Genomic DNA, 21163 nt, shown 5'->3' on the forward strand with positions numbered 1-21163 from the left:
CGAAAGGATCTGAGGGAAAACTGGTTTAGCTGAAGTCGCTGCAAGGGATTGACACACACTGCACCTCGAAGATGGCTATACTACTTTGGCTTTCTTCTCCACATGTACACTAAGCTATGGACTTCACAGAAAAAAAAACTATTATAACAAGAGATGTGATAAGTGGTTGGACTTTTATTTGTTAGTATCACTTTTGGCTTTACAAAAGCATAATCTATAGTTATGTGAGATAATATGTCTCAACTACACACTGAGAATTTTAATTATGTCATTTATCTCCAACAGGCTAAACATCAACCAGACTGTTTTGGGTCCACTCTTACTGGCACATGACACTCAACAGACATGCACGATTGTGCAATACAATTTACATAATGTAGCTCCATGGAAAATATAATCACTTCCGCAAAATAAGAAACCATCCGGTGGCAGGCGATAGCAGAGAGGAGGAAGGTCTATTGCTTCTTCTTTGACTGAGTTCTCTGGGGCCAGACACATCCAGCAGCTCATTTTCCGGTTTGTCACTGACCCGTTTTTCAGAATAAAGTTGTTTATGTGGATGGTGTAATAAGATCTAGCAAAGAAAGTTATGCACCAGTCTTTGTGATAGGTGTTGCCAGCGTGAACTAATTGATTTTATGGTATGCTTTGAAGGTAAATAAGTAGGCCACATGTTTTGGCTGCTAGGCACAATACCAACTTTGATTAATTGCCAGATTATTTCAAAATCTTGTTTTAACCTAGGGACAATCCAAAACCCAAGAGATATTCAGTATATTATGCTGTTTAAATTTGACAGCATGGAGCCATTAATTATATACATTTTTGCTTTACAAATGGCCTCAACAATAATCAGAATTGTTTTTTAGAATTATTCTGATAGTTTTGATGAAAGTGGTTGTGTCAGACGTTCTCTGCCTAAGCAAGGTAAGCTTTTGCATCTAAAATTTAAGATTTCTTTAGCATTGGAATTTAGCGATCCTTTATTATTCAGACATAATTATGTATGCATCTCTCATGTTGAATTTGTAATTTTTATTACCACTTGTTCTGTGTTTAAAATCCTGTCTCGATGTATTACAACTGTAAAATAAATAAAGAAATAAAAAAAGAAACACTTTTATTCTGCATTATATTATTTTTCCTTAAAGGTTATGGACTTTAAGTAATATAAATTGAATTCATAGTTTGTTCTGCCGCACATTAATGGACTTTTATTCTGAAGTGCAAACAAAATGTCACGGGAAATGATTTTGCTTGGTTTCACAACTTTTGGTAAATAACGTGTTAAATCTACTTTGTTACAAACTTATGTGAACATACAACATCACCTTCACACATACTATGTGTTAACCATAATTTGTCAAGAACAATAAACGTTACAAGAATTGCCTTAAAGAGTCAAGCGTGCATTATTTTACTCTGAAAGTCAAAACAGGAAGTTTGAGGCTTGTTATTAAATGTCCTTGATGATTGTCTTCAGTGTTTCCGTGAAATCTGTGAAGTTACCTTAGAAAACCAAACAGAGACCGCAGGTTGTCTGTCTTCAAAATAAACGCATTTCATAACAGCATGTGTCGTATGCATTACCATATTTATTAGCCTACGGTAAGATGGAAACTGTTGTCAGTCATTGATGCGTCCCCAAAATATAGATATGAGTATAATATAATATATAATATAAATAAGAGTCTGACTACCTCTAAATTAGGCATCAACATTTGAAACATTTGAAATAATAAAAATATAGACAGAAGCATGTGGTAGATGTAAAGAATTGTTTATATTTTCAAGTCACGCACTTTTCACAAATTCATCAGTAACGTTTCCTTATTGAAAATAATACCACCAAAATTTAATATTTTAGTTAATATTTAGCTTTTTTTACTTCATAGTATCCTACATTTTGTATTTGGGCTACTATTCATTTTGCATTTATTCAATGTCATCATGGTAAATATGCTCTTACATGCAGATAGCTGCACTATACTAAAAAATTACATGTACATGTAATCAGATTTTATCCTTGCATGTTTAATTAAATCGCTTTTACTCAGTCCAATGTTGTATATTAAAATTAGCACCTAGAAATCTGTAAACTATTATCATTTAGACTGTAATTTTTTCCACGATACTACTAGTCACAAAATTTCCCCTGTACGCTGCTAGAATAGTTTTAATAAATTACCCTTTAATAAAGCCATTAACTGCATATTATAAACTTTTAATAAACAGCACCAACATTAATAATGATAATAACCTTTAATGAAGAATATCTTCTTGTATTACTTAGTATTACTATAATAATTATTAACAAACTGTCTCTAATTTCATAGTTAATTTACAGTTATACTATTTGCATCATAAAACTTTCTCCTACACCAAACCCTATATTGTATGCCGAAAGTTAAACTAGAAACAAAATAAAGATTTGTTTACACGGGCTTTTATTGTGAAATTACAACAGCAACCCATTGACCGGATGTCTTATTTTGTTACAGGAAGTGCTCAGCTGCAGGTGGGAGCGTGTTTGTGTTCTCACCTGACCGGCGGCGTCTCTCCCAGCACCGTGTGCTCCCTGCTCGGCAGCTCGCTGGCAGCCCCTGGCCGAGGCTCTGCTGTTGCACCGGGGTGGGTTATGTTTCCCACCACCGCACACGGAGGCTTGAACACCAGGGAACCATGGCGGCCGAAATCCAGCCCCAGCCGCAGGCTCGGAAGCCATGTCTGCTGAGCAAAATCGAGGCTTTGCAAGATGTTGTGAGCTCCGCGGTCATCATCCCCAAGGAAGACGGTGTGATCAGCGTGTCCGAAGACAGGTAAGAGAGAGCCTAAATGAACCTATGTAACTTATTTTGTCCATGGTAATCTCTTTATTTATTTTTATTAGGCTCAGGATTAATCGCTTGACCATTTGTGTCCAACACTTCATGAAAGCATCGCCCCACATTTCCATAAAAGTGTCACCTGACAGGGTGATTTGAGCGCATTACAGGCTGGTTAACGACTATAGGCTCTCATTACATTATTTTATTAGTGAGGTTTCATTTAAGAGGTGTTTGTGGTCATTTAAACAGTGGATAATGTAATCTAGCTATTTAAAATGAAGCAGAAAATATGTAAAAGATATTCTCTGGTCAGGTTGGTGCTCAGATCATTTAGCAAAGTAAAAGAAAGAAATACTCTATTACTATAACAGTATTATTAGCTCAAAGAAGTCCTCAAATCAAAGGTAAACATGCAAAATGGCTAATTTTACATAAATGAATATGATATTTTTGAGTTAAAATGACAGATTTTAATATATGCTGATGGGCTACCTGAGAATTTCCCACCCTAGCTCAGTAAAATATAATAATTCTTATACAATATTTTTTTATTACAAATTCAATACTGAAAAGTAACTACAGTTATCAAAAAGTGCATCAAAATTAAACTAAAAGAAATGTACTTAGTTACTTTCCACCTCTGTTCTTGCATTTTTTCTTTTTTTAGTTTTTCTCACTCACCCAGTTTTTCACCTGCCTCAGTGTGTGTGTGTGTGTGTGTGTGTGTGTGTGTGTGTGTGTGTGTGTGTGTGTGTGTGTATGTGTGTGTGTTTCTCTTTGGTTGCCAAAAGTGTGTATCCAGTCTGACAGGCTGTGTGTCCTGTAATTCCTGTGTAGCCTCAGCTAGTAGCCCCTTCACATCTATGTTTTCTTTTATTGCATATTTGATCTTTAGTGTTGTGTAACTAAGGTGTATGATCCTTAACCTGATCCACGACACCTGTATCTCCAGGAACATTTAAATGAGAGAATCGGCACATAAAATTTATTATTGTTGCCTTGTAATGTATTAACCCCACCCTAAGGACTTGTGCTGTACACTTAAGTAAGATGATTTTTAACTGTCTTTTGTAGTGAACATTTGAAGTACATCACAGAGGTGAAAGATTAGGCCTCAGTGTGCTTTTGTTCTGTATCACAAGAAATAATATCTGCTCAAATATGTAGACGCAGAGCCAAATAAACCAAGCATGTGTTATGGTTTCACTCCACAGGACGATTCGGGTATGGTTGAAGAGAGACAGTGGTCAGTACTGGCCCAGTGTCTACCAGACACTGTCTTGTAAGTATTTTTTCCTACTTCTCTGCGTTTTATTCATTGCTTTTGTTCTCAGAGCAGACACACTGTGCAGCTCTGTGTGCTTTTTCTTTTAGGCCACAAATATGTATGAGAATGTAACAAAGCCGTCAGATAACACAGGTACTGCTTGGAACAGACCTGCTGTTCTCCTGCTTTTGTTCACTTTTCCCGTGTTTACTTTCATTCTGTGTGTTTCTCCCCATCACGCCAAACACAGTGAATCACACAGACGGCACTTCTCCGAATGACACGGAGGGGTGAAGTTTACATGAAAACAGTCAGTGTCCGAGCTCCTGTAGGATCACTCCCTCTTTTAGTCCAGTTGGGCAACGGAAGGAAATCCTATGCTGCCATCAGCAAGATCTGCAGCTTACATTAGCAGTAGCAAATTCAGCTGGTTTAACATTTAGATTTACTGATAGAAAGAAGAACGACACAGCAGTCACAGTTTTCAGGATGTATACAGATACTGCAGTTAAAATGTATTTTTAGCTGATTTGCAGCCTGATAAAATGCAGATGTTGAACACTATGTGTGGCGTATTTAACAGTATTATTACATCTTTCAGTTTTGTGGACACTTTTTAAACCGCAGGAAACACATGCAGGAAGTAGTGATAGTGCCCTGTTATCCAAAATGGACAACATACAGGAAATGTCTAAATAATGTACGGTAATTCCTTCTTGGGTTTTTTTTTTTATGACATAAAATTAGCCAAATGGAGAGACAGCATAAGGTTTGTGCCCGTTCACACCTTCAAAACACATTGAAACAATTTTTTATTTTAGTATTATGTAATATTAAAAGTTAGTATAGACATAATTGCAAGTGTTTAAGTTTTTGGAGAGCATTGTCATTCAGAAAGTGACGTGAAATGTGAATGAACTCTGTTGTACCTGGATCTTGGAGCTCAGCTTGTACCTGTTCCTCCTTGGTTTTTTTTTCCACCATCTGAACAATCTCTCTGTTCAATCTTGGCTCTATTTCAGTAGACAGAGTAGCTGGAATTCAGGTCTTTCTACAGCTTCTTTGTTTTATCCCATATCACACCAAAGAAATACTGCTATATATCTCAAAGGAGCGTTGAATTTCCACATAGCATGGTTTCAGTGAGATGCACCAGCACTTTTAGCCACATATTTGTTATGTTTGTTGTATTTTATTCTTAACCTGGGGTCCACTCAGTAGCTTTTATAGAGCCTTCATGGTCTTTGTCAGTTGTTGGAGTTTGCTCAGGTGTAATCATGTGATCCAAGTACGGCATTTTGATCATCTCAGCAAACTCTATCCACTGCGGAGGACTGAAATGCTGTTGAAACCTCATTTAAATGTTTATTTCTTTCGCAAATGACTCTGCAATGACAAGAATGTACTTGAAACGCTCAAGTATCGTAATGTATTATTTATTGTTACTTTCACTGCCAAAAGTCGTACATTTGCAGTTCTTGACCTGAAAAGATTCATATTCTGAGACGTGAATTGTAGAAGGACAGAAACCACAGTGACAGTGAAATTACGATGGCAATAAATCTTTACTGTGTACTGTGTAATAACATGCACACACACATATACTGGCAGGAATGTCCATTATCATTCTTGTGTGTTTTTGTGTCTACAGCGTCCTGCTCTTGTATGGCCTTTAACCCAGAGACCAGGAGACTGTCAATGGGGATGGATACTGGAAGTGTCTGTGTAAGTGCAGCCAGCAGCCTGTTTCCCCTACAATAACAACCCTCTGGCCCTGAGTGTTTGGTTTTCATGCTGTTTTGGGATTCATGTGGGTTGTATTTTTGACTAGTGATAATTGTCATCTGTCTTTTGACACATACAACAGAACGCAGTGAGCACTGTGTTCATTTTGTTGAAAGTGTTGGCAGCCCGTGAGTCGAGTGGGAGGTTTCTGGTCAGTTGTTTATTCATTTGCAATGAGAGTTTTTTCAGGTCACGGTGAGCCGAGAAAGGGAAATCTATGAACTATGAAGCTTTGTAGAGGTCATCAGGAACCTTGATAATTAACCATAAATATTTTTAACCACAACAAGCATGGCTAGTAAAATTCAGATTAAATTACAAACTTACTCTGCTCTGATAAGATTTGAGAAGCATTGAACAGCAGTAGGAGGGAGGATGAAGAACTCATACTGAAACAAATATTTACAGTAGTTGACCACAGTCATTCTGATCACAGTGTTGGGTGACCAACGTACAACGTCCAGTATGTCATGACCATTACTGTGAATGTATGGTTGCCTGAGGATAAACTCTAGAGACTCTATGACCCTTCTTGTAGTGGCACCAACACGTCTAAATTCCGGCTTTACCAACACTTTGCACTGTGACAGAACATCTTGTGGATATTCAAGTTATCCAAAGGGCATCTATTCTTATCTAACCTATCTTCTGACCTTCAATTCTATGTCAAACTTTGTAATGAAACTGTACAAACCTGTCTCTCCATAATGAAGTTCTACTTTCCAGTTTGTGTTGTTTGAGAATTTCACATTGGAAGTGGTTTGTTTTTGGAACAACATCATCTGATACAACAAAAGACAGTAACAAAACTTATGTTTCATCTCAGGACAACCTTAAGACTTCCTGGTTGTAGTTTGTAGTGATATTTTATTATTTTGCTTTTAGAGGAATTCACACCGTCTGATCAAGAGCTGTTCTTCTTTTTACTGGCCTACACACAGACCTCTTGTATTTTTTTTACTTCCATCATTTGCATGTACAGTTTTAGACATCGAGAGCAGACAGTATTTCTCTTTTGACAGGAGGAAGGCCTATACTTCTAATTTAATCACATGAAGCACACTGTATTCTCCACATACGGTATATTGTACATGATATGTACAATGTGGAACACCACATACAACTAAGAAAAATAAAGCTAAGTTTTAATAGTTTAGCTGTAAAACAGATTAATACTAGACATTTGCACAACACGAGAGTCAGCAAAAGACATGAAGGTCATTTCATGTGCTTTTAACAGGTTGTATAGAAATATTGAAGTATTACTGTGTTAGCAGAATTAACAACATACAAGATGGGTCCTTCTACCATACGTGAATTTACTTGGAAGGTGACCTCAGTCATTGTAGACATCTTTCTCCACTTCCTGTGTTTCAGGAGTTCATCCTGTCTGAAGACTACAATAAGATGACCCCAGCACGCACCTACCAGGGTGAGAGCAGACGTGTGTGTGAGCATGTGTCTGTGAGGTGTGAGAATTAGTTAAGAAAGAATTATCAAGAAACCACTTTTGAGTATTTTGTTTTTTAATTAGCCTCATCAGTTTGAGTCACCTTAACTTGAATTATTCATTTACACACGAGTAACTGAGGAACCAGAGTAGATGTGTCTTTAAGTGTGTGTGAGATTTGAAAATGTCCTGTTTTGGTGACTCCTAGTGGTGGTGCCAAAAAAGAGAATGAGACAAACTGGGAATATGTCGTAGAATCATTTTAAAGGAGCCATAATCCAAAAAACAAAACAAAACAAACACATAAAATCCCACATAATGCTAAATACTAATGTTATTATACTGAAAGTTATTTTAAATACAAACTCTGAGACCTGTGGAAACATAGTAATGCAGTAATGAGATCCACTGTTTCATACCTTCATGTGCAACATTTAATTTATCTTTAAAATATGTGACAGTAAATTTGCTATTACTTATTACTTACCCTGCATAATTATTATTATGTTTGTATTATTACCCAGGCAGTTTCAGGACAATTCACTGCTAACAAAGTCAACACAGCCTTGTTTACGTCGTGTGTATTACTCTGCAGCCTGAGGATAGTTTGCTCTCTGGTGGTTTCATAAATTATTTCTTTATGTTGTCACTCTAATAACTAGAGCACAGCACCACTGATCAACTAATGTACTACATTAGATTCTTTGTGTGGTATAAGTGCACGTAAAACATAGATTCCTAAATTTGTTGCACTTTGGTTTTAAAGATTTCTCTGATCTTTAGTGATGATTTGTACAACACGTCCTTGTGTCCCGTTTGGCTGTGTACTGTGAAATGGTAAAATCTTTAAATAGACTTGCATCAGTGTCAAGCCCCGTCCTTAAATAAAAGCAGCACTACTAGCCCATTATTCTCGACTGTGTATCTTCTCTTGGAATAAGATGCCCAGCAAACTAAATATGTTAATTATACACTGCTTAGAAATCGTTGGCACCGTCCTACCCAAGATTTTCTGGCAGACCCCAATGATTGTGAAATGGATCTACTGTATTTATGTGTGTTTTTTGTACCTTGCAGCCCACCAGGGTAGAGTGACAGTGGTGCTATTTGTGTTGGAGATGGAGTGGCTGCTGAGCACTGGCCAGGACAAAAACTTCACCTGGCACTGCTCAGAGAGCGGCCAGCAGCTGGGGACGTATCGCACCTCCACCTGGGTTTCTGGACTGCAGTATCCTCCCCTGTTTGTTTTCTGTGTGCAGGTTACTTAGCCCTGAGGGTGCTTAATGAACCTGACACGCTCCCTGCTAAATGGAGTGGAGTGGATGTGACCGAGTGAGAAGTGACAAGCCATCTGTGGTGCACTAGACTCTGAAAACCCTCTTCCTTGTATTATGACAATACAGTCTATTTTAAGCCTGCAGTAAGATTAGATAGGGAAATTTAGATTAGATCAATTTAGTTTGTACTAATAGGAAGAACTAACAATAGGCATCAGTCCTGCTGTTGTCAAGGAAACGGACTGAGTAGGTTTCTGTAATGGCCAGATGAAAGCCTGTGAGTGCTCAGCAGCGACACTGATCCATACCAATGAGGCTGCCATGAGGCGTCAGACTGCTGGTATCTGCTAGCCTCGACATGCTAACATGTCTTGTTAGTGTGGTAAGAAAGTCGTGTAGATACTGAAAGTTCAGTATCTCTCAGTATATAGTGAACGGTGTCAGTTCTGTTTCTGTTTCTACATGATAATGACAGCTGTCCTATCTGTTCTGACAGCCACACTGGATAAAACGTAACTGCTGTGTTGTTTGTGATAAGCAGGTATAAAGACATTATTGAATGTTTAATGTCCAAAGTGTTTTATTCAGGCAGTTATAGTTGTTTTATCATTACTTTGTTGACTACTGGAGAAACGCTTTTGAAGAACTGCTGCTGTTATAGATGTTGTATCCCTTTTAAAGTAAATCTGGTTTGATGTTAGACAGGGCCAGTGGCAGGCCCTCCTGCAGGGTGTAGAGAAACTGAACACAGATACACTTGACTAGTGGGAAAATTGCAGAACAATTGGTTGAATGAAACTGAATCATATGGAAACAAAAACAAACCCAACGACTGTAATGCTATTAATGCAGCCAAATGACAAATATAAGAGAATAGAAGGCTGTTCCTCTCTTGCTCTCAGGTTATTGTAGTGACAGAGCCTTTAGTTTCTGTATCTAAACATTTTAGCTACTTGGGAAAAGTAAATTTGAACATTTCTTATTTGCGCTACAGCATTTTGTGGGAAGGTGCAAGGAAACATACTGTTTAAACAATGTTCAGTTTTATAGCCTTTGTAACTCAGTTTCAAAATATTGAAGGGAATAAGAATTTAATTGGTTTCAAGAGAGGAACTTCTGACTTGAACAAATTATATATGAAGTCTCAGCTTATTTCAGGTATCCAAAAAGAGAAAGAAAATGGAAACTTCTTGTATTGCTGTGTTTAGATTTGTATTGTTTTGTTAGACGGGGGGGGGGGCCTCAGCATTATCAGGTTATTCCTATTCTTCTACAATGTGGTCAGTGTTGCAATGAGTTTGCTCTGTAGTGACTTAACCAGGTCACAGGAGGACTCTGACTCAGAGTCACTGAGACACTGCACTTCTTCTTCTGCCACTACAGATGGCTGTGACACAAATCTCTCATTTCATAGTTAATATTTTTCTTCCTTTTTGTGAATGGTTGTTTGCAGAATATGTATCTCAATGAACTTGCATTGAGTACTGTGTTTGTTTAGCCTGTGGTTTTGATCCAGCTACTAAAATAAATTTAAATTACGTTTTTTAGCAGGAGACTGTTTCTTCTTCCTTGACCTTAATCTTAACCCAGGTTCGACGTGGAGACCAGACACGCCTTTGTTGGGGACCAGTCTGGTCAGGTGACCATCCTGAAGCTGGAGCAGGACAACTGCAGCCTGGTCACCACCTTCAAAGGACACACTGGTACCATCACTATGCTGGCTTTCTCAGTTTCTTATAGTAGTGTCACTAAACATCTTGTTTATTGGACAAAACAAGCCATTTAATGTTTTTATATAGACTGAAGAAACATTAATAGCAATAACTAATTAATACATATATAAAGGACTAATCCATAATGAAAAGGATTGCTAGTTGTAAGGCTGGTACACTGTCAGGAGAAGCTGAATACCTGCAGCTACACAGCCTGCAACATTGTTGAATAAAACTGGAATAGATTTTTCTTGTGCAATATTTATTTAAATGTTGTCTGTGCAGATAGAAATAATTGGTTACCTGAATTGCCTTGCAGCTGCATGTCAGATAATTTCTGCATCCTGCTCTGCTTTCAGTAGCTCGGGACTTAATATTAGTATTAATTTGAAGAAGGGTCTTCTCCTTGTGTGCCTCATGGGCTGCTTGTTTTTGGCTAATACGAAAGAGTCAAATTATAACTGAGTGCAAATCTCATAAACCTTTTGAGGTTTTTTTTTTTTTTTTTCAAACTGCTATAAAATAAGCAAACAATACAAAATAAAACACCTATTAGACCTTCTTACAGAAATATGTCAGCTGTGAGAAGCTCTTCCCAGGAGGCAAAGGGAATAAAAGTAGAGGAAAATGAAGTGTATATGCTTAAATTATTTCTTTTATATTGAGCGAACCATCAAATCAGAAACGTTGAGGTTAGATTGCTTCTGTCAACCTCTGTTGTCCTCAGGCAGTTTGCAGATTTATTGAGCTTGTTATGAAGTATTTTTAAAAGCTCAAAAGTCTCTGATGGTCTATTCAGGAAAGTCTTTCACTGTGGAATCTGCTTCAACAAAGAGGCAGTGAAAATGTCTTTCACAGCGAGGATAAAGAGACTTAACCTAATTTCTTTAAGGTCACTGACAAAGCTATTAAATATAGCAAGAGGACTTTTGTCACATTTAGGTATTAATTTACTAAATATCTGATAGTTTATTGTAGTAAAAATATGACATGCAAGCATATATTGATGGTGTAATTGCAGCAGATCATAGGCCTAACCTGGAACATAAGTAACAGAACAACTTTAGTTTTTAAACTACAAATTTACTCATTGGCCTTGTTGTCACAAACTCCTGTCCTTGTCCTTGTTGCTTGACCTTTGTGTGGGACTGTGACTGTGTTAGTTTCACTCACTTAATTTGCCTATGTGTGTGTGTGTGTGTGTGTGTGTGTGTGTGTGTGTGTGTGTGTGTGTGTGTGTGTGTGTGTGTGTGTGTGTGTGTGTGTGTGTGTGTGTGTGTTGTGCTCTGCCTTAGGTAATGTGACAGCACTGTGTTGGGACCCGGTCCAGAGGGTGCTGTTCTCCGGCAGCTCAGACCACTCTATCATCATGTGGGACATCGGAGGACGCAAAGGCACCGCCATCGAACTACAAGGACACAAGTAAAAGTCACAAACACCTTTTTCTTTTACAGTCATTCAGCTGCACAGACAGCACTTTTTATTTGTAATTATTATTTGCTGGTCTGTTTTGTGTTAATGGATTATGGTCTGTTTCTTTCTGACCTGCAGCTATACTGTTCATACTGTTTTAATGTTTTATGCTGGTTATGATTAATGTTTTGTAGTTTTTTCGCCGACAGTTTTCTGATTGATTACATATAAAAGACAGTCTTATTAGGTTAGACACAGTCGTCGACTGAATGTCAGTCAGATTACATAAACCCCAACATAAACAGGAAGAGGATTTAAATATTCAGTGTGTATATATTCTGACCACTTTAAAAACACATAATGAGCATTTTTCATAGTTTTCTGTTTTATAGATCAAACTATTGACATAGAAAAATCAGTAGATTCACTGATAATGAAAATAATAATATTAAATTTAGTTCAGGTGTCCAAAAGTGTGACTTAGATTTTTATTTAAGAATGAATCAGTTTTTTATGATTTATGTGACAAGGTGCCAAACTAATCTAATCCTCTAGCTGTCATAAAAAGAAATCTGTATTTTTAAAACTTGATTGACTAAGGCAGCAAAACCTCCATTTGTGTTTATGCTAACATGCTGGGCCCCCACTCTCTCTGCTGTGCAGTGTTTATTCAATTCGTTGGTTGTGTAGTATTTGTGTGTGTGTGTGTGTGTGTGTTCTCTCTTCAGTGACAAAGTCCAGGGCTTGTGCTACGCCTCACACACTCGTCAGCTCATCTCCGGCAGCTCTGATGGAGGCATTGTGATCTGGAATATGGACGTAACACGACAAGAGGTGAGGGAGGAGGAAGAAGAGGCAGTAGGCTGATGGATTCTAGCATCAACCTGACACTTTTATTCTGTGAGCTGTACCACGCTGTGAGGAAACTATACCAGAATATGGAAATGAGTCGTGCGTGCTGTGTGTTTTTGTGTCCCACAGCTGTGGAATAAATTCTCCCAAGAAATCAGAGAAAGGTCACCAGATTAGCAGAATGCGCTTCATTTTCTATCTTACACAGACACACTAACTTTAACCTTGTGTCATTTCCTCCCCCTCTGCGCTATGTCGGTCTCCACGCAGTCAGTTAGCACTTGATTGCTTCTTTATTTACCCAGAGTCACTCTCATTCAGCCTCAGCATCATTCTGTTCTGTTGTGCACTAGTGTCTGTTACTTGTCCCAAATTCTCATCTCGGTTTTGTTTTCTGAGTCATTGGTTTTGTGGAAGCTGACGTCCCTCAAGGCGAGCTATAAAATAACATCAGTAGATTGCCCCAAACAGTCACTCATAGCTATTATATCAAACACTGTTCTGTGCAGCAGGTTTCTCTGCGAAAAATGCTCACTGGCAAATTCTTCAGAGCAGTGGGATTTAAAGAAAGACAAAATAGAACAAGGCAACACTGATTCAGGAGTTTCTTATTGAATTTCCTATGATGACTGTAGTGTCATAAAGCAAATCTATAAGTCACAAAAGGGCAACACACACATTGTCATAGGCACTGTCCCTTTTTATTCATGTTTCATTCATGTGAAGCCACTTGTTTTATAAAATTTTAAGTAGTAGCAGTAGTTAGTCATGGCTAAATATATTTTTCTCACACTTCCGGTTTCTTTATATTGGAATGTCAAAAGAAAAATTGGAAAACAAGACTTAAATAATTAAAAAAATGTGTGTTTGCACAGACACCAGAGTGGCTGGACAGTGACTCCTGTCAGAAGTGTGAGCAGCCATTCTTCTGGAACTTCAAACAGATGTGGGACAGTAAGAAGATCGGCCTTCGGCAGGTACTGTGCAGTACAGTCCCATTTCTAACCTTCTGGTATTGATTTCACTTCTATTTAAAAATCTCAATCATCAAACACAATAACTAACATCACAGTTCCATCCACCACACCCAGAACTCGCTTCAAACAACTTTCCATCTTCACTTGAGCTACATTCATGGTGAACAAACATCCCGTGGCTGTTTTATTGTCTGGTCTTCAGGAACAACTTCATGTTGCGGTTACTCTGTCGAAGTGTTTGCGTGGTATTCACAATTCATGGATACAGTAACAGACGTAAAGTGACGGCCCAGCAATTATCTGGGAAACTCTGCAGCAGGAACAAAATGCACTGTAATGCTGGTGCATCTGAAGTGAAGGTCCACAGTTCTGTTTGTGGAAAAAAAAATCTTGATTGCAAAAAAGTTCAAATATTAACAGGTGATAATGTGCAGCTTCTATTTAGAGAACATAGTATGAAAATGAAGGCGGCTGATGCCATCATGTGATCACTTGAACTTTTGTACTTTTGAATACACATTAAAAAATAAAGGGAAGTAGATTAGGTGAAGGTGCACAATGACGTGTTAAGGACTTAAAATGCTCCTACGGCTTTTTCTAACTGGAATGACCTGATATGGTTTCTAATCAGAGCTGTCCTGTGTTCCTCAGCACCACTGTAGAAAGTGTGGCCAAGCAGTGTGCGGCAAATGTTCGTCCAAACGCTCCACTATCCCCCTCATGGGCTTCGAGTTTGAGGTGAGGGTGTGTGACAGCTGCTATGAGTCCATCACTGACGAGGAGTGAGTAACAATCAGCCTCTATTGTTGTTCTATACTGACCCTTTGTGCTCTCAGCTTTCTCTGTGCTGACACTGTGCGGTAACCAGCGTTCCCTTTGTGTCTTCCAGTCGAGCACCCACGGCCACCTTCCACGACAGCAAGCACAGCATTGTTTACATGCACTATGAGCCCACCACTGGAAATCTGCTCACCTCTGGCACCGACAAAGTTGTCAAGGTCTGAAACAGACAGTATCATTGTTGAGTCTTGGATAAAAAACAGCAAGTGAACACAGTAATACTTAACAGGTTCACTCCATAATAGAGTGAACAGAGGCTTTTCTACCAAGAAGAGTAGGCTGTGGTCCCTTTCCACGTAGAAATATAATGGCAAGTTAGGCCATGGGCCAAGAAACAAATAACTGGTTTGGGCCAGCTCTGGGAATCTTAAAAGGATTTGTCAACATTGCAACTACAGGGTTCTGTGAACATCTAGTTTAGATGTTTTAATGAACATCTGCAAATACAGTAACTGGACAACATATCCACTCATTTTCTTTGACATTTGGATTCAGATGCAGGTTTAAAGTACAATAAAATCTACATTAAGAAACACTGTAAATATTATTATTGTCTTATCATTACAAGTAACTTGCTGAACCTGTTAACATCCATCTCTGCAGCTCTGGATACGCTGGCTCTGTGATTGAGCAAGGTTAATTTGCTGATGTAATTTATTTAGTTGTTGTTGTTGTCGGACCCAAATAAAACCCACGCGTCTTACTCACAGAGCGCATAAGGAATCTGCAGCTGTTGACCATGTTTCATCTCTGAACTCTGTCTGAACTTTAGAGTCAGCAGAAAGTTGTTTTTTTTTGACAGCCAGTTCTTAACTGATGTATTCTGTTTATCTGCAGCTATGGGACATGACTCCTGTGGTGTCCTGAGGTGTGAGGACGACCGGCAGTCAACAGTCAACAGTAACCTCTGTTCGCCAGACTGTGAGGGTTTAAAGGCAGCAGTCGCAGTTGGAAGGGAAAACAAGAGGCATATCCAACAATATCGATGTAATCGGGGTAATATTTAACAGTTATTCAACAACAAGCAGTGGCTGTTGCACGATCACAGTGAGGAGATTGCAGGCCAGTGAAACCTGGGAACAGGACGGGCTTCGGTTGACACAAGGTTACAGGCGGTTGTGGGTGTTTGTGTGAAAAGTGCTGGTAGATGGGAATCTCTCTCTGTGTGTGAATGTGTGTGTACTGTATATAATGTGTGGGAGGACTTGTGACGTTTGACTTTGTAAACAGTCGACAGACTTTATTTACTTGATTTTCATGTATTTCTGTCCACATTTCATACTGGAAACTCACTTAACAGTAACAGTCCTGTGGTCAGGACACTGCTCGGCTGTAGATTTTTCTCAAGATGGAGCTAAACCTGCCTCACTTCATCAAAAGCAAAGTAACAAGCAGCAGCAGCAGCAGCAGCAGCAGTTCAGTCCTTCTGATTTAGTCGTGTTTATATTGCCCTCCACAGACAGAGAAATTAGTAGTAGACATTTGCACCACCTACAGGGTTTATAATGTTGTTACACTGATCTCCAGTTGATATTAATTACTCTGACTAAAATGCATTTTAGCTTCTGTCATAGCATCCTCACATCATCCAATGGGCATAATATTTTAATTGTACGGCAGTGAGGAAATGCGCATACACTAAATTAGTAAGTAAAGCCTTTACTCGAGGTTGCCCTTTACTTTATTTAGATTGCTGGATCTCACATCAACCACTAGACGGGACACCGCTTGTCTAGACAACTAAGGGAAGTATTTTTAGTGTCCTATATATTGTGTTTATCTGAAATTAGAAGCAGAGCGTTGTGGAGACTGGTCCATGTGATTTTGAAACTACTTGTTTTTCCACAGTAGGCCAATTGTGTATGCATGAAGGCCTCCAAACTGCACGGTATCAGAATATCCCCATATGTTTTTTTTGTAAAAAATAATCTCTCCACTAAGCTTTGTTCCATGATTACAAATTAATGACCTGCTATCAGACATCATTAAGAGTCTCAGAAGATCATTTTAAATGCTGGTAGGTATCATGAAGATACAAACTAGTGTGTGACATTAACATTTGTTAGAAATAAATCCACAATTATGCAAAGGACAACTAAAGTAATTATAATATGATGTAACTTCATAGGCATAAGAGACAGAAAGCTGCAGTATCCGTTTGGGAAAGGCAGATAAAGCATGTCCTATATCTGCAATATGAAATTAAGCAGAAACTAAAACAAGCATAGTGATAGGCTGGTAAACACTTGTCATGATCGTGTTTCCCTAAATCCATTCGAGTGCAGAGTGCCGCTGTCAGGTTTTGTGAACTGCAGACTGATCGCTGATCTGTGAAAACAATCCATGTATGTTCTGTCCCGTCACCAGTGGATCTGCTCGGAAATTATTTATTAAAGTGAGGTCTAAATGTTTCGCACATGCAAACACACTTATCATCAACCTTTAATAAGTGGCACTACATACGTGTTGCATGTTCCACCTGTGAAAGGGACCTGTTGAACATCTATTCGTTGTTACTGTTTTAAGTCATAATACTGTATACGGACCTTTTCTGTCATTGCACTGGAATCAACAAGCAAACATTATGTCACAAACTGCTGCTGTGAAGACGAATTGTGACTTTTTTTGTGTAATTATCATGTTTCTGATTGAGTTCTTCAAATTTGACTCTGAATTATCCAAAGATGTTTGATATTTAGTTTGAAAATAAGATTATGTTTAAGAGTTAATCTTATCCTAAGAGTTGTTTGTCACAGCCACTCTTACAGGTACATATACAGCAGCTGTTTCCTCATGAATGTGAACCTGGGGGTACTAAGATTTTAATGGACCAAACTCTTATCAGCTCTTTAAATACAAGTTATGTTTTTTTGCTTTTTTGCATATTTTTGACGTTTAAAAGTCGTGGCAGGCAGTTTTAGGATTGGTTTTCCAGCTAATAGATTGTCACTCAGTACTGAAATCGATGCAGAACGATGGCTGTCTGGAACAGTAGAAACCTGGGATCATTCAAAATGTGATTTTAAATTGGGAAATATTACAGAACTCACTGGTGTCATCTTTTAAACATCCCAGACTTCACAGGAGATTAAAAAATGCTAATTGCTAAACCGTTTGTTCATCAGTGTCAGACTAATTTAATCTGAGGCCAGTGGTTTATTTTTCTGTACCAGATGAGTGTCTTAAATGTAACCGTGTTTGTTAATGATATTAAACAAGCAGGTTTTTACCTACTTGACCACATTTGGATAAAACTGTCGTTTTTAAGCCGAGTTAACATACAGTATATTTTTATTGAAAACCAGATTGTGGAGCACTTTTCATCTTACTCTGCAGGTATCAGTTGGCTGCTGCACATTTTATTTGTGACTATTAAACCTTCATGTGAGGCTGTTGCATAGTTTTTATGTTTCTTGTGGCATTTAATGCCCTCGAAACAGAATTTAAGATAAGATTTGGTGACTTTTCTAGTACATATATACCATAACAGGAAGAGAATCTCTATACATCAGTAAAACATGAATATGAAAACAAGCATTTCTGACAAGAGTTTAATGACATTAAACAATTTATATTATCAAAATTAATGGAATTAATTGAATACAAAACATTCTTCCTGGAAAATGAGCTTTTCCATGAAGTCTGTTAATTGAGGTATGCCCTGTTTAGTACATTGAAGAAAACATTTTATGTAAACATTAATAATTTTAGTGAGGAGTGCTTTTTAAAAATACATTATAGAGGTTTTAAGGTTTGAACTTCAGGGCTAATTCCTCCAGCGCTGCCAGAAGCTTCTCCTCCTCCTGTGGCGTGGACCTGGAGGACGCCAGAGGCAGGTGTGTTGGAACCGCTTTACGATCTGGAAAAAACATTATGTAAATATGAGACAGAAACAGAAAAGACAGCAAACCGCAAATGTGTGGTTTTACATGTGATGATGAGAATCAGTGAATTGATAACGGACGCTAGAATCAACTGATCTGACAGCTATAGTTAAGATTTAATAACATATGATACACAGATTAAACTACTCATAATAGTATATAATATAGAATAGTGTAAAAGGTTATTTTAGATCCCTTTAACAGCAGCATTTTTATTTGTCATAGCAAAAAAAGGTGTATTCTGTAATTTGTAATTTGTCTCTAACCCTGGAAGAAGAGGCCGCTTGGCTGTTTTGTGGCAGCTGGAGACACAGCGAGCCACACTGTGGTGTCGGCTCCCATGGCCTCCGTCCTCAGTCTCGACTGCATCTTAGCGTGAAATGAAGGCATGGACGTCTTCACGGCTATAGAGAGACAGAAAAACAACAACTGCAAATCAGGTGTCTCTGTGGTGTCAAGTAAATATAAAGAGAAGCTGCTTGATCTACAGCTCACACAACAAACAATGAGCATGTCAGTGATCTGTTCTTTTCTTTTACCTGGTGTGTCCGCCCAGCCGGGGTGCATGGACGAGAAGTGGATGTCTTTGTGTTGAGAGGCCCATCTCTCCGTCAGAATCACCTGCTGTCTCTGTCACATTAGAAACATAAAAACAGTTCAACAAACCTGCCAGTTCAGCTCTGTGCTGCACAGCTGTGGTAAAACGGTGTATTTTACTTTGTTTTGAGCGTAGGCCATTGTGCCATCGAATGTCCCCTTCTCAAACTGGAGGTCGTCCACGTTCAGCTTCTGTGTGAGCATGCCCCCAGACGACACGGTGATCTGAAGCAAGACAGCAGCATTTAATGATTTTTACTTACAGTTCAATAAAGGATGGAAATAAACATTATACATCAGTGCAGCGTTAGTCAGAGATGTTAAGCAACTAAGTGCATTTACTGTACTGTACCTACGGGAGTATTGAGTTTAGTAGTTTTTATACCTTCACAGATCTAACGGTAAAAGTACAAAACTAATACTCATTCTTTTTAACATGAAGGGTTTTTTTCTGCTGAAGTTCAACCCACCACTCTTGGATCTTCAACCTTCTTCAGGGCGGGTATCAGTGCGGTGGTGAGAATATATGTACCTGGAAATATACATAAGAACAGAGGCTAGTTCAGGAAAATTTACCTGCACAAATATTCTATATTCTAATGTCAAATATTCTTATCTCATATGATCTAATCTTATAGTGCTTGGTTTAAATAAATGTCTAAATAAAGATTTAATTTGTTAAAATATATATTTTTGGAGAAATGTTAAAGTTCATATTTTCTATTTTGGAATAAACTCATAGAAACAAGTCTTTAAAATACTTTTCTTCTCCTCACCAAGTGTATTTGTGGCAAAGTTCTTCTCCAAGCCCTCTTCAGTTAACTCTCTCTGGTTGACCATGCAGCCTGCATTGTTGATCTGGTAAACAGACAAGTGATTAAAACTAACTAAATAAAAATAAAAAACACTAAGTTTGTATTAAAGTATAAAGATACTTACCAACACATGTACAGTGTTGCTTTGTACAAAGTTCTGCGCAAACTCCCACACTTGTCTCGCACTGGACATATCAACGATATGGATGTGAACATTCTGGGAAAATAACAAAAGTCAAACCTGTTTTTAAAGAAACTAAAGGGTTATGGTAGTTTTTAATTTCAGTTATACATGTTTTATATAAATTTAAAAGTAATCTGATGGTATATTAATTTACAAGCTGTATTAGTTATTTTTGATTTGCTCAAAAAGAGCCACACACATGGCACATCAACATATTTGACATATTCCTCACCTGATTTTCACTCTGTTGCACAATTTCATCTCTGGCTGCTTCTGCTCGCCCCTTGTTTCGACAGACCAGGTGAACAGTTCCCCCTGCAGGCTCAACAATACAACATGTCAGTGGCAGCATAACCACGCCTTGTAATCAGACAAACTTCGGGCTACATTCAAACACTCACCTCTGTTGGCGATCTCCTGTGCTGTGGCTTTTCCAATCCCGCTGTTGGCGCCTGTGATCATGAAGGATCTCCCAGTCAGGTTTACATCAAGGTCTGCTGGAGCGAAATGCTTTGCAGCAGCTTCATAACCACTTCTGATGGGAGCAAAAAGCAGTAAAATGAATAATCCCCACATGCTCTGATGTAACAATGATGTACCAATATCTCCTTTCTTTTCCTACAGATATTCTGACTCTATTCTGCTTTTTGATGGTTTAAAGAAGCTGCAACAATTATTTAAATAATCATTTAAAAAAAAAGAAAAACAGACAAACTTTTGCTCATTGCTGATTGAAAAATATGAAGACATGGCTTGTTATTCAATCTCCGCACTGATTGAATAACAAGCAACACCATATCTCAGAAAAGTGGTGTTTTCAGTTTAATAACCCTTAAAAAACATTATTTTATTTCCTAAATTGATTATCTAATCATAGACACCAAATTCTGCCACTAACAGCCAACAGATGGATTAATATTTAGTTAAATTAAAATGAAGGTCATGATAATGATTAGGTAAAACTTGCATAAGCACTAACAACACAACACTACTTCCCTGCGTCTCAGTAGAAATTATATTCTCCACTTACTTTGTATATTCCTGCAGCCCTTTGACAAACCAAACCGCATTTCTGTAAAATGACATTTTCCACACAAACGTTTCGTCTCAGATCGTCTGCAGAAGTTGATCTGTTCAACACAGCCCGATATTTACGTTTCATAAGAGCGACTGGAGGCGCTTATGCAGGAACATGGGAAGTCACGTGTGTGGACCCCGGAAGTGAATGTTGAGCAACAATGTGGCGCAGCTGCACGTGCGTGACGGTAAATACCGAGCGCAC

General features: G+C 38.2%; 2 protein-coding genes across 3 annotated transcripts; one reads left to right on the forward strand and one right to left on the reverse strand.

Annotated features, from left to right (window-relative positions):
- The first annotated feature begins 2513 nt into the window (after positions 1-2513).
- Positions 2514-17644, forward strand: wdfy2 (WD repeat and FYVE domain containing 2). 2 transcript variants are annotated; one of them, XM_026376183.1, is made up of 12 exons: positions 2514-2819; positions 4043-4110; positions 5747-5820; positions 7258-7312; positions 8408-8558; positions 10198-10310; positions 11615-11741; positions 12461-12566; positions 13460-13561; positions 14213-14299; positions 14451-14559; positions 15239-17644. In XM_026376183.1, exons 1-11 carry the CDS (start codon positions 2683-2685, stop codon positions 14508-14510), a joined length of 1080 nt encoding a protein of 359 aa, XP_026231968.1. In that variant the 5' UTR covers positions 2514-2682; the 3' UTR covers positions 14511-14559; positions 15239-17644. The 2 variants fall into 2 exon arrangements, with proteins under 2 accessions (XP_026231968.1, XP_026231967.1); XM_026376182.1 differs by having other exon boundaries at positions 2515-2819; positions 14213-14343.
- Positions 17645-17730: 86 nt separating this feature from the next.
- On the reverse strand, positions 17731-21086 carry dhrs12 (dehydrogenase/reductase (SDR family) member 12). Its single transcript, XM_026376184.1, has 10 exons — positions 20912-21086; positions 20283-20416; positions 20114-20196; positions 19822-19914; positions 19659-19740; positions 19353-19414; positions 19003-19107; positions 18825-18915; positions 18552-18689; positions 17731-18260 (listed from the first exon to the last, which is right to left on the reverse strand). The coding sequence occupies exons 1-10, from the start codon at positions 20965-20967 to the stop codon at positions 18148-18150; spliced, it is 957 nt and encodes a 318-aa protein (XP_026231969.1). The 5' UTR covers positions 20968-21086; the 3' UTR covers positions 17731-18147.
- Positions 21087-21163: the final 77 nt, after the last annotated feature.

The sequence above is a fragment of the Anabas testudineus genome, chromosome 21 (assembly GCF_900324465.2).
Source record: "Anabas testudineus chromosome 21, fAnaTes1.2, whole genome shotgun sequence".
Taxonomy (NCBI): Eukaryota; Metazoa; Chordata; class Actinopteri; order Anabantiformes; family Anabantidae; genus Anabas; species Anabas testudineus.

Bases quoted from the DNA above. Each gene is read 5' to 3' on its own strand.
- wdfy2 (XM_026376182.1), top strand. From the start codon at position 2,683: ATGGCGGCCGAAATCCAGCCCCAGCCGCAGGCTCGGAAGCCATGTCTG. The intron at 4,111-5,746 runs GTAAGTATTTTT...TTGTGTCTACAG, and splicing joins TGTCTACCAGACACTGTCTT to CGTCCTGCTCTTGTATGGCC. The intron at 10,311-11,614 runs GTACCATCACTA...GCTCTGCCTTAG, and splicing joins CACCTTCAAAGGACACACTG to GTAATGTGACAGCACTGTGT.
- dhrs12 (XM_026376184.1), bottom strand. From the start codon at position 20,967: ATGTCATTTTACAGAAATGCGGTTTGGTTTGTCAAAGGGCTGCAGGAA. The intron at 19,741-19,821 runs GTAAGTATCTTT...TCTGTTTACCAG, and splicing joins GCAACACTGTACATGTGTTG to ATCAACAATGCAGGCTGCAT. The intron at 19,415-19,658 runs GTGAGGAGAAGA...GTATATTTCCAG, and splicing joins CTTTGCCACAAATACACTTG to GTACATATATTCTCACCACC.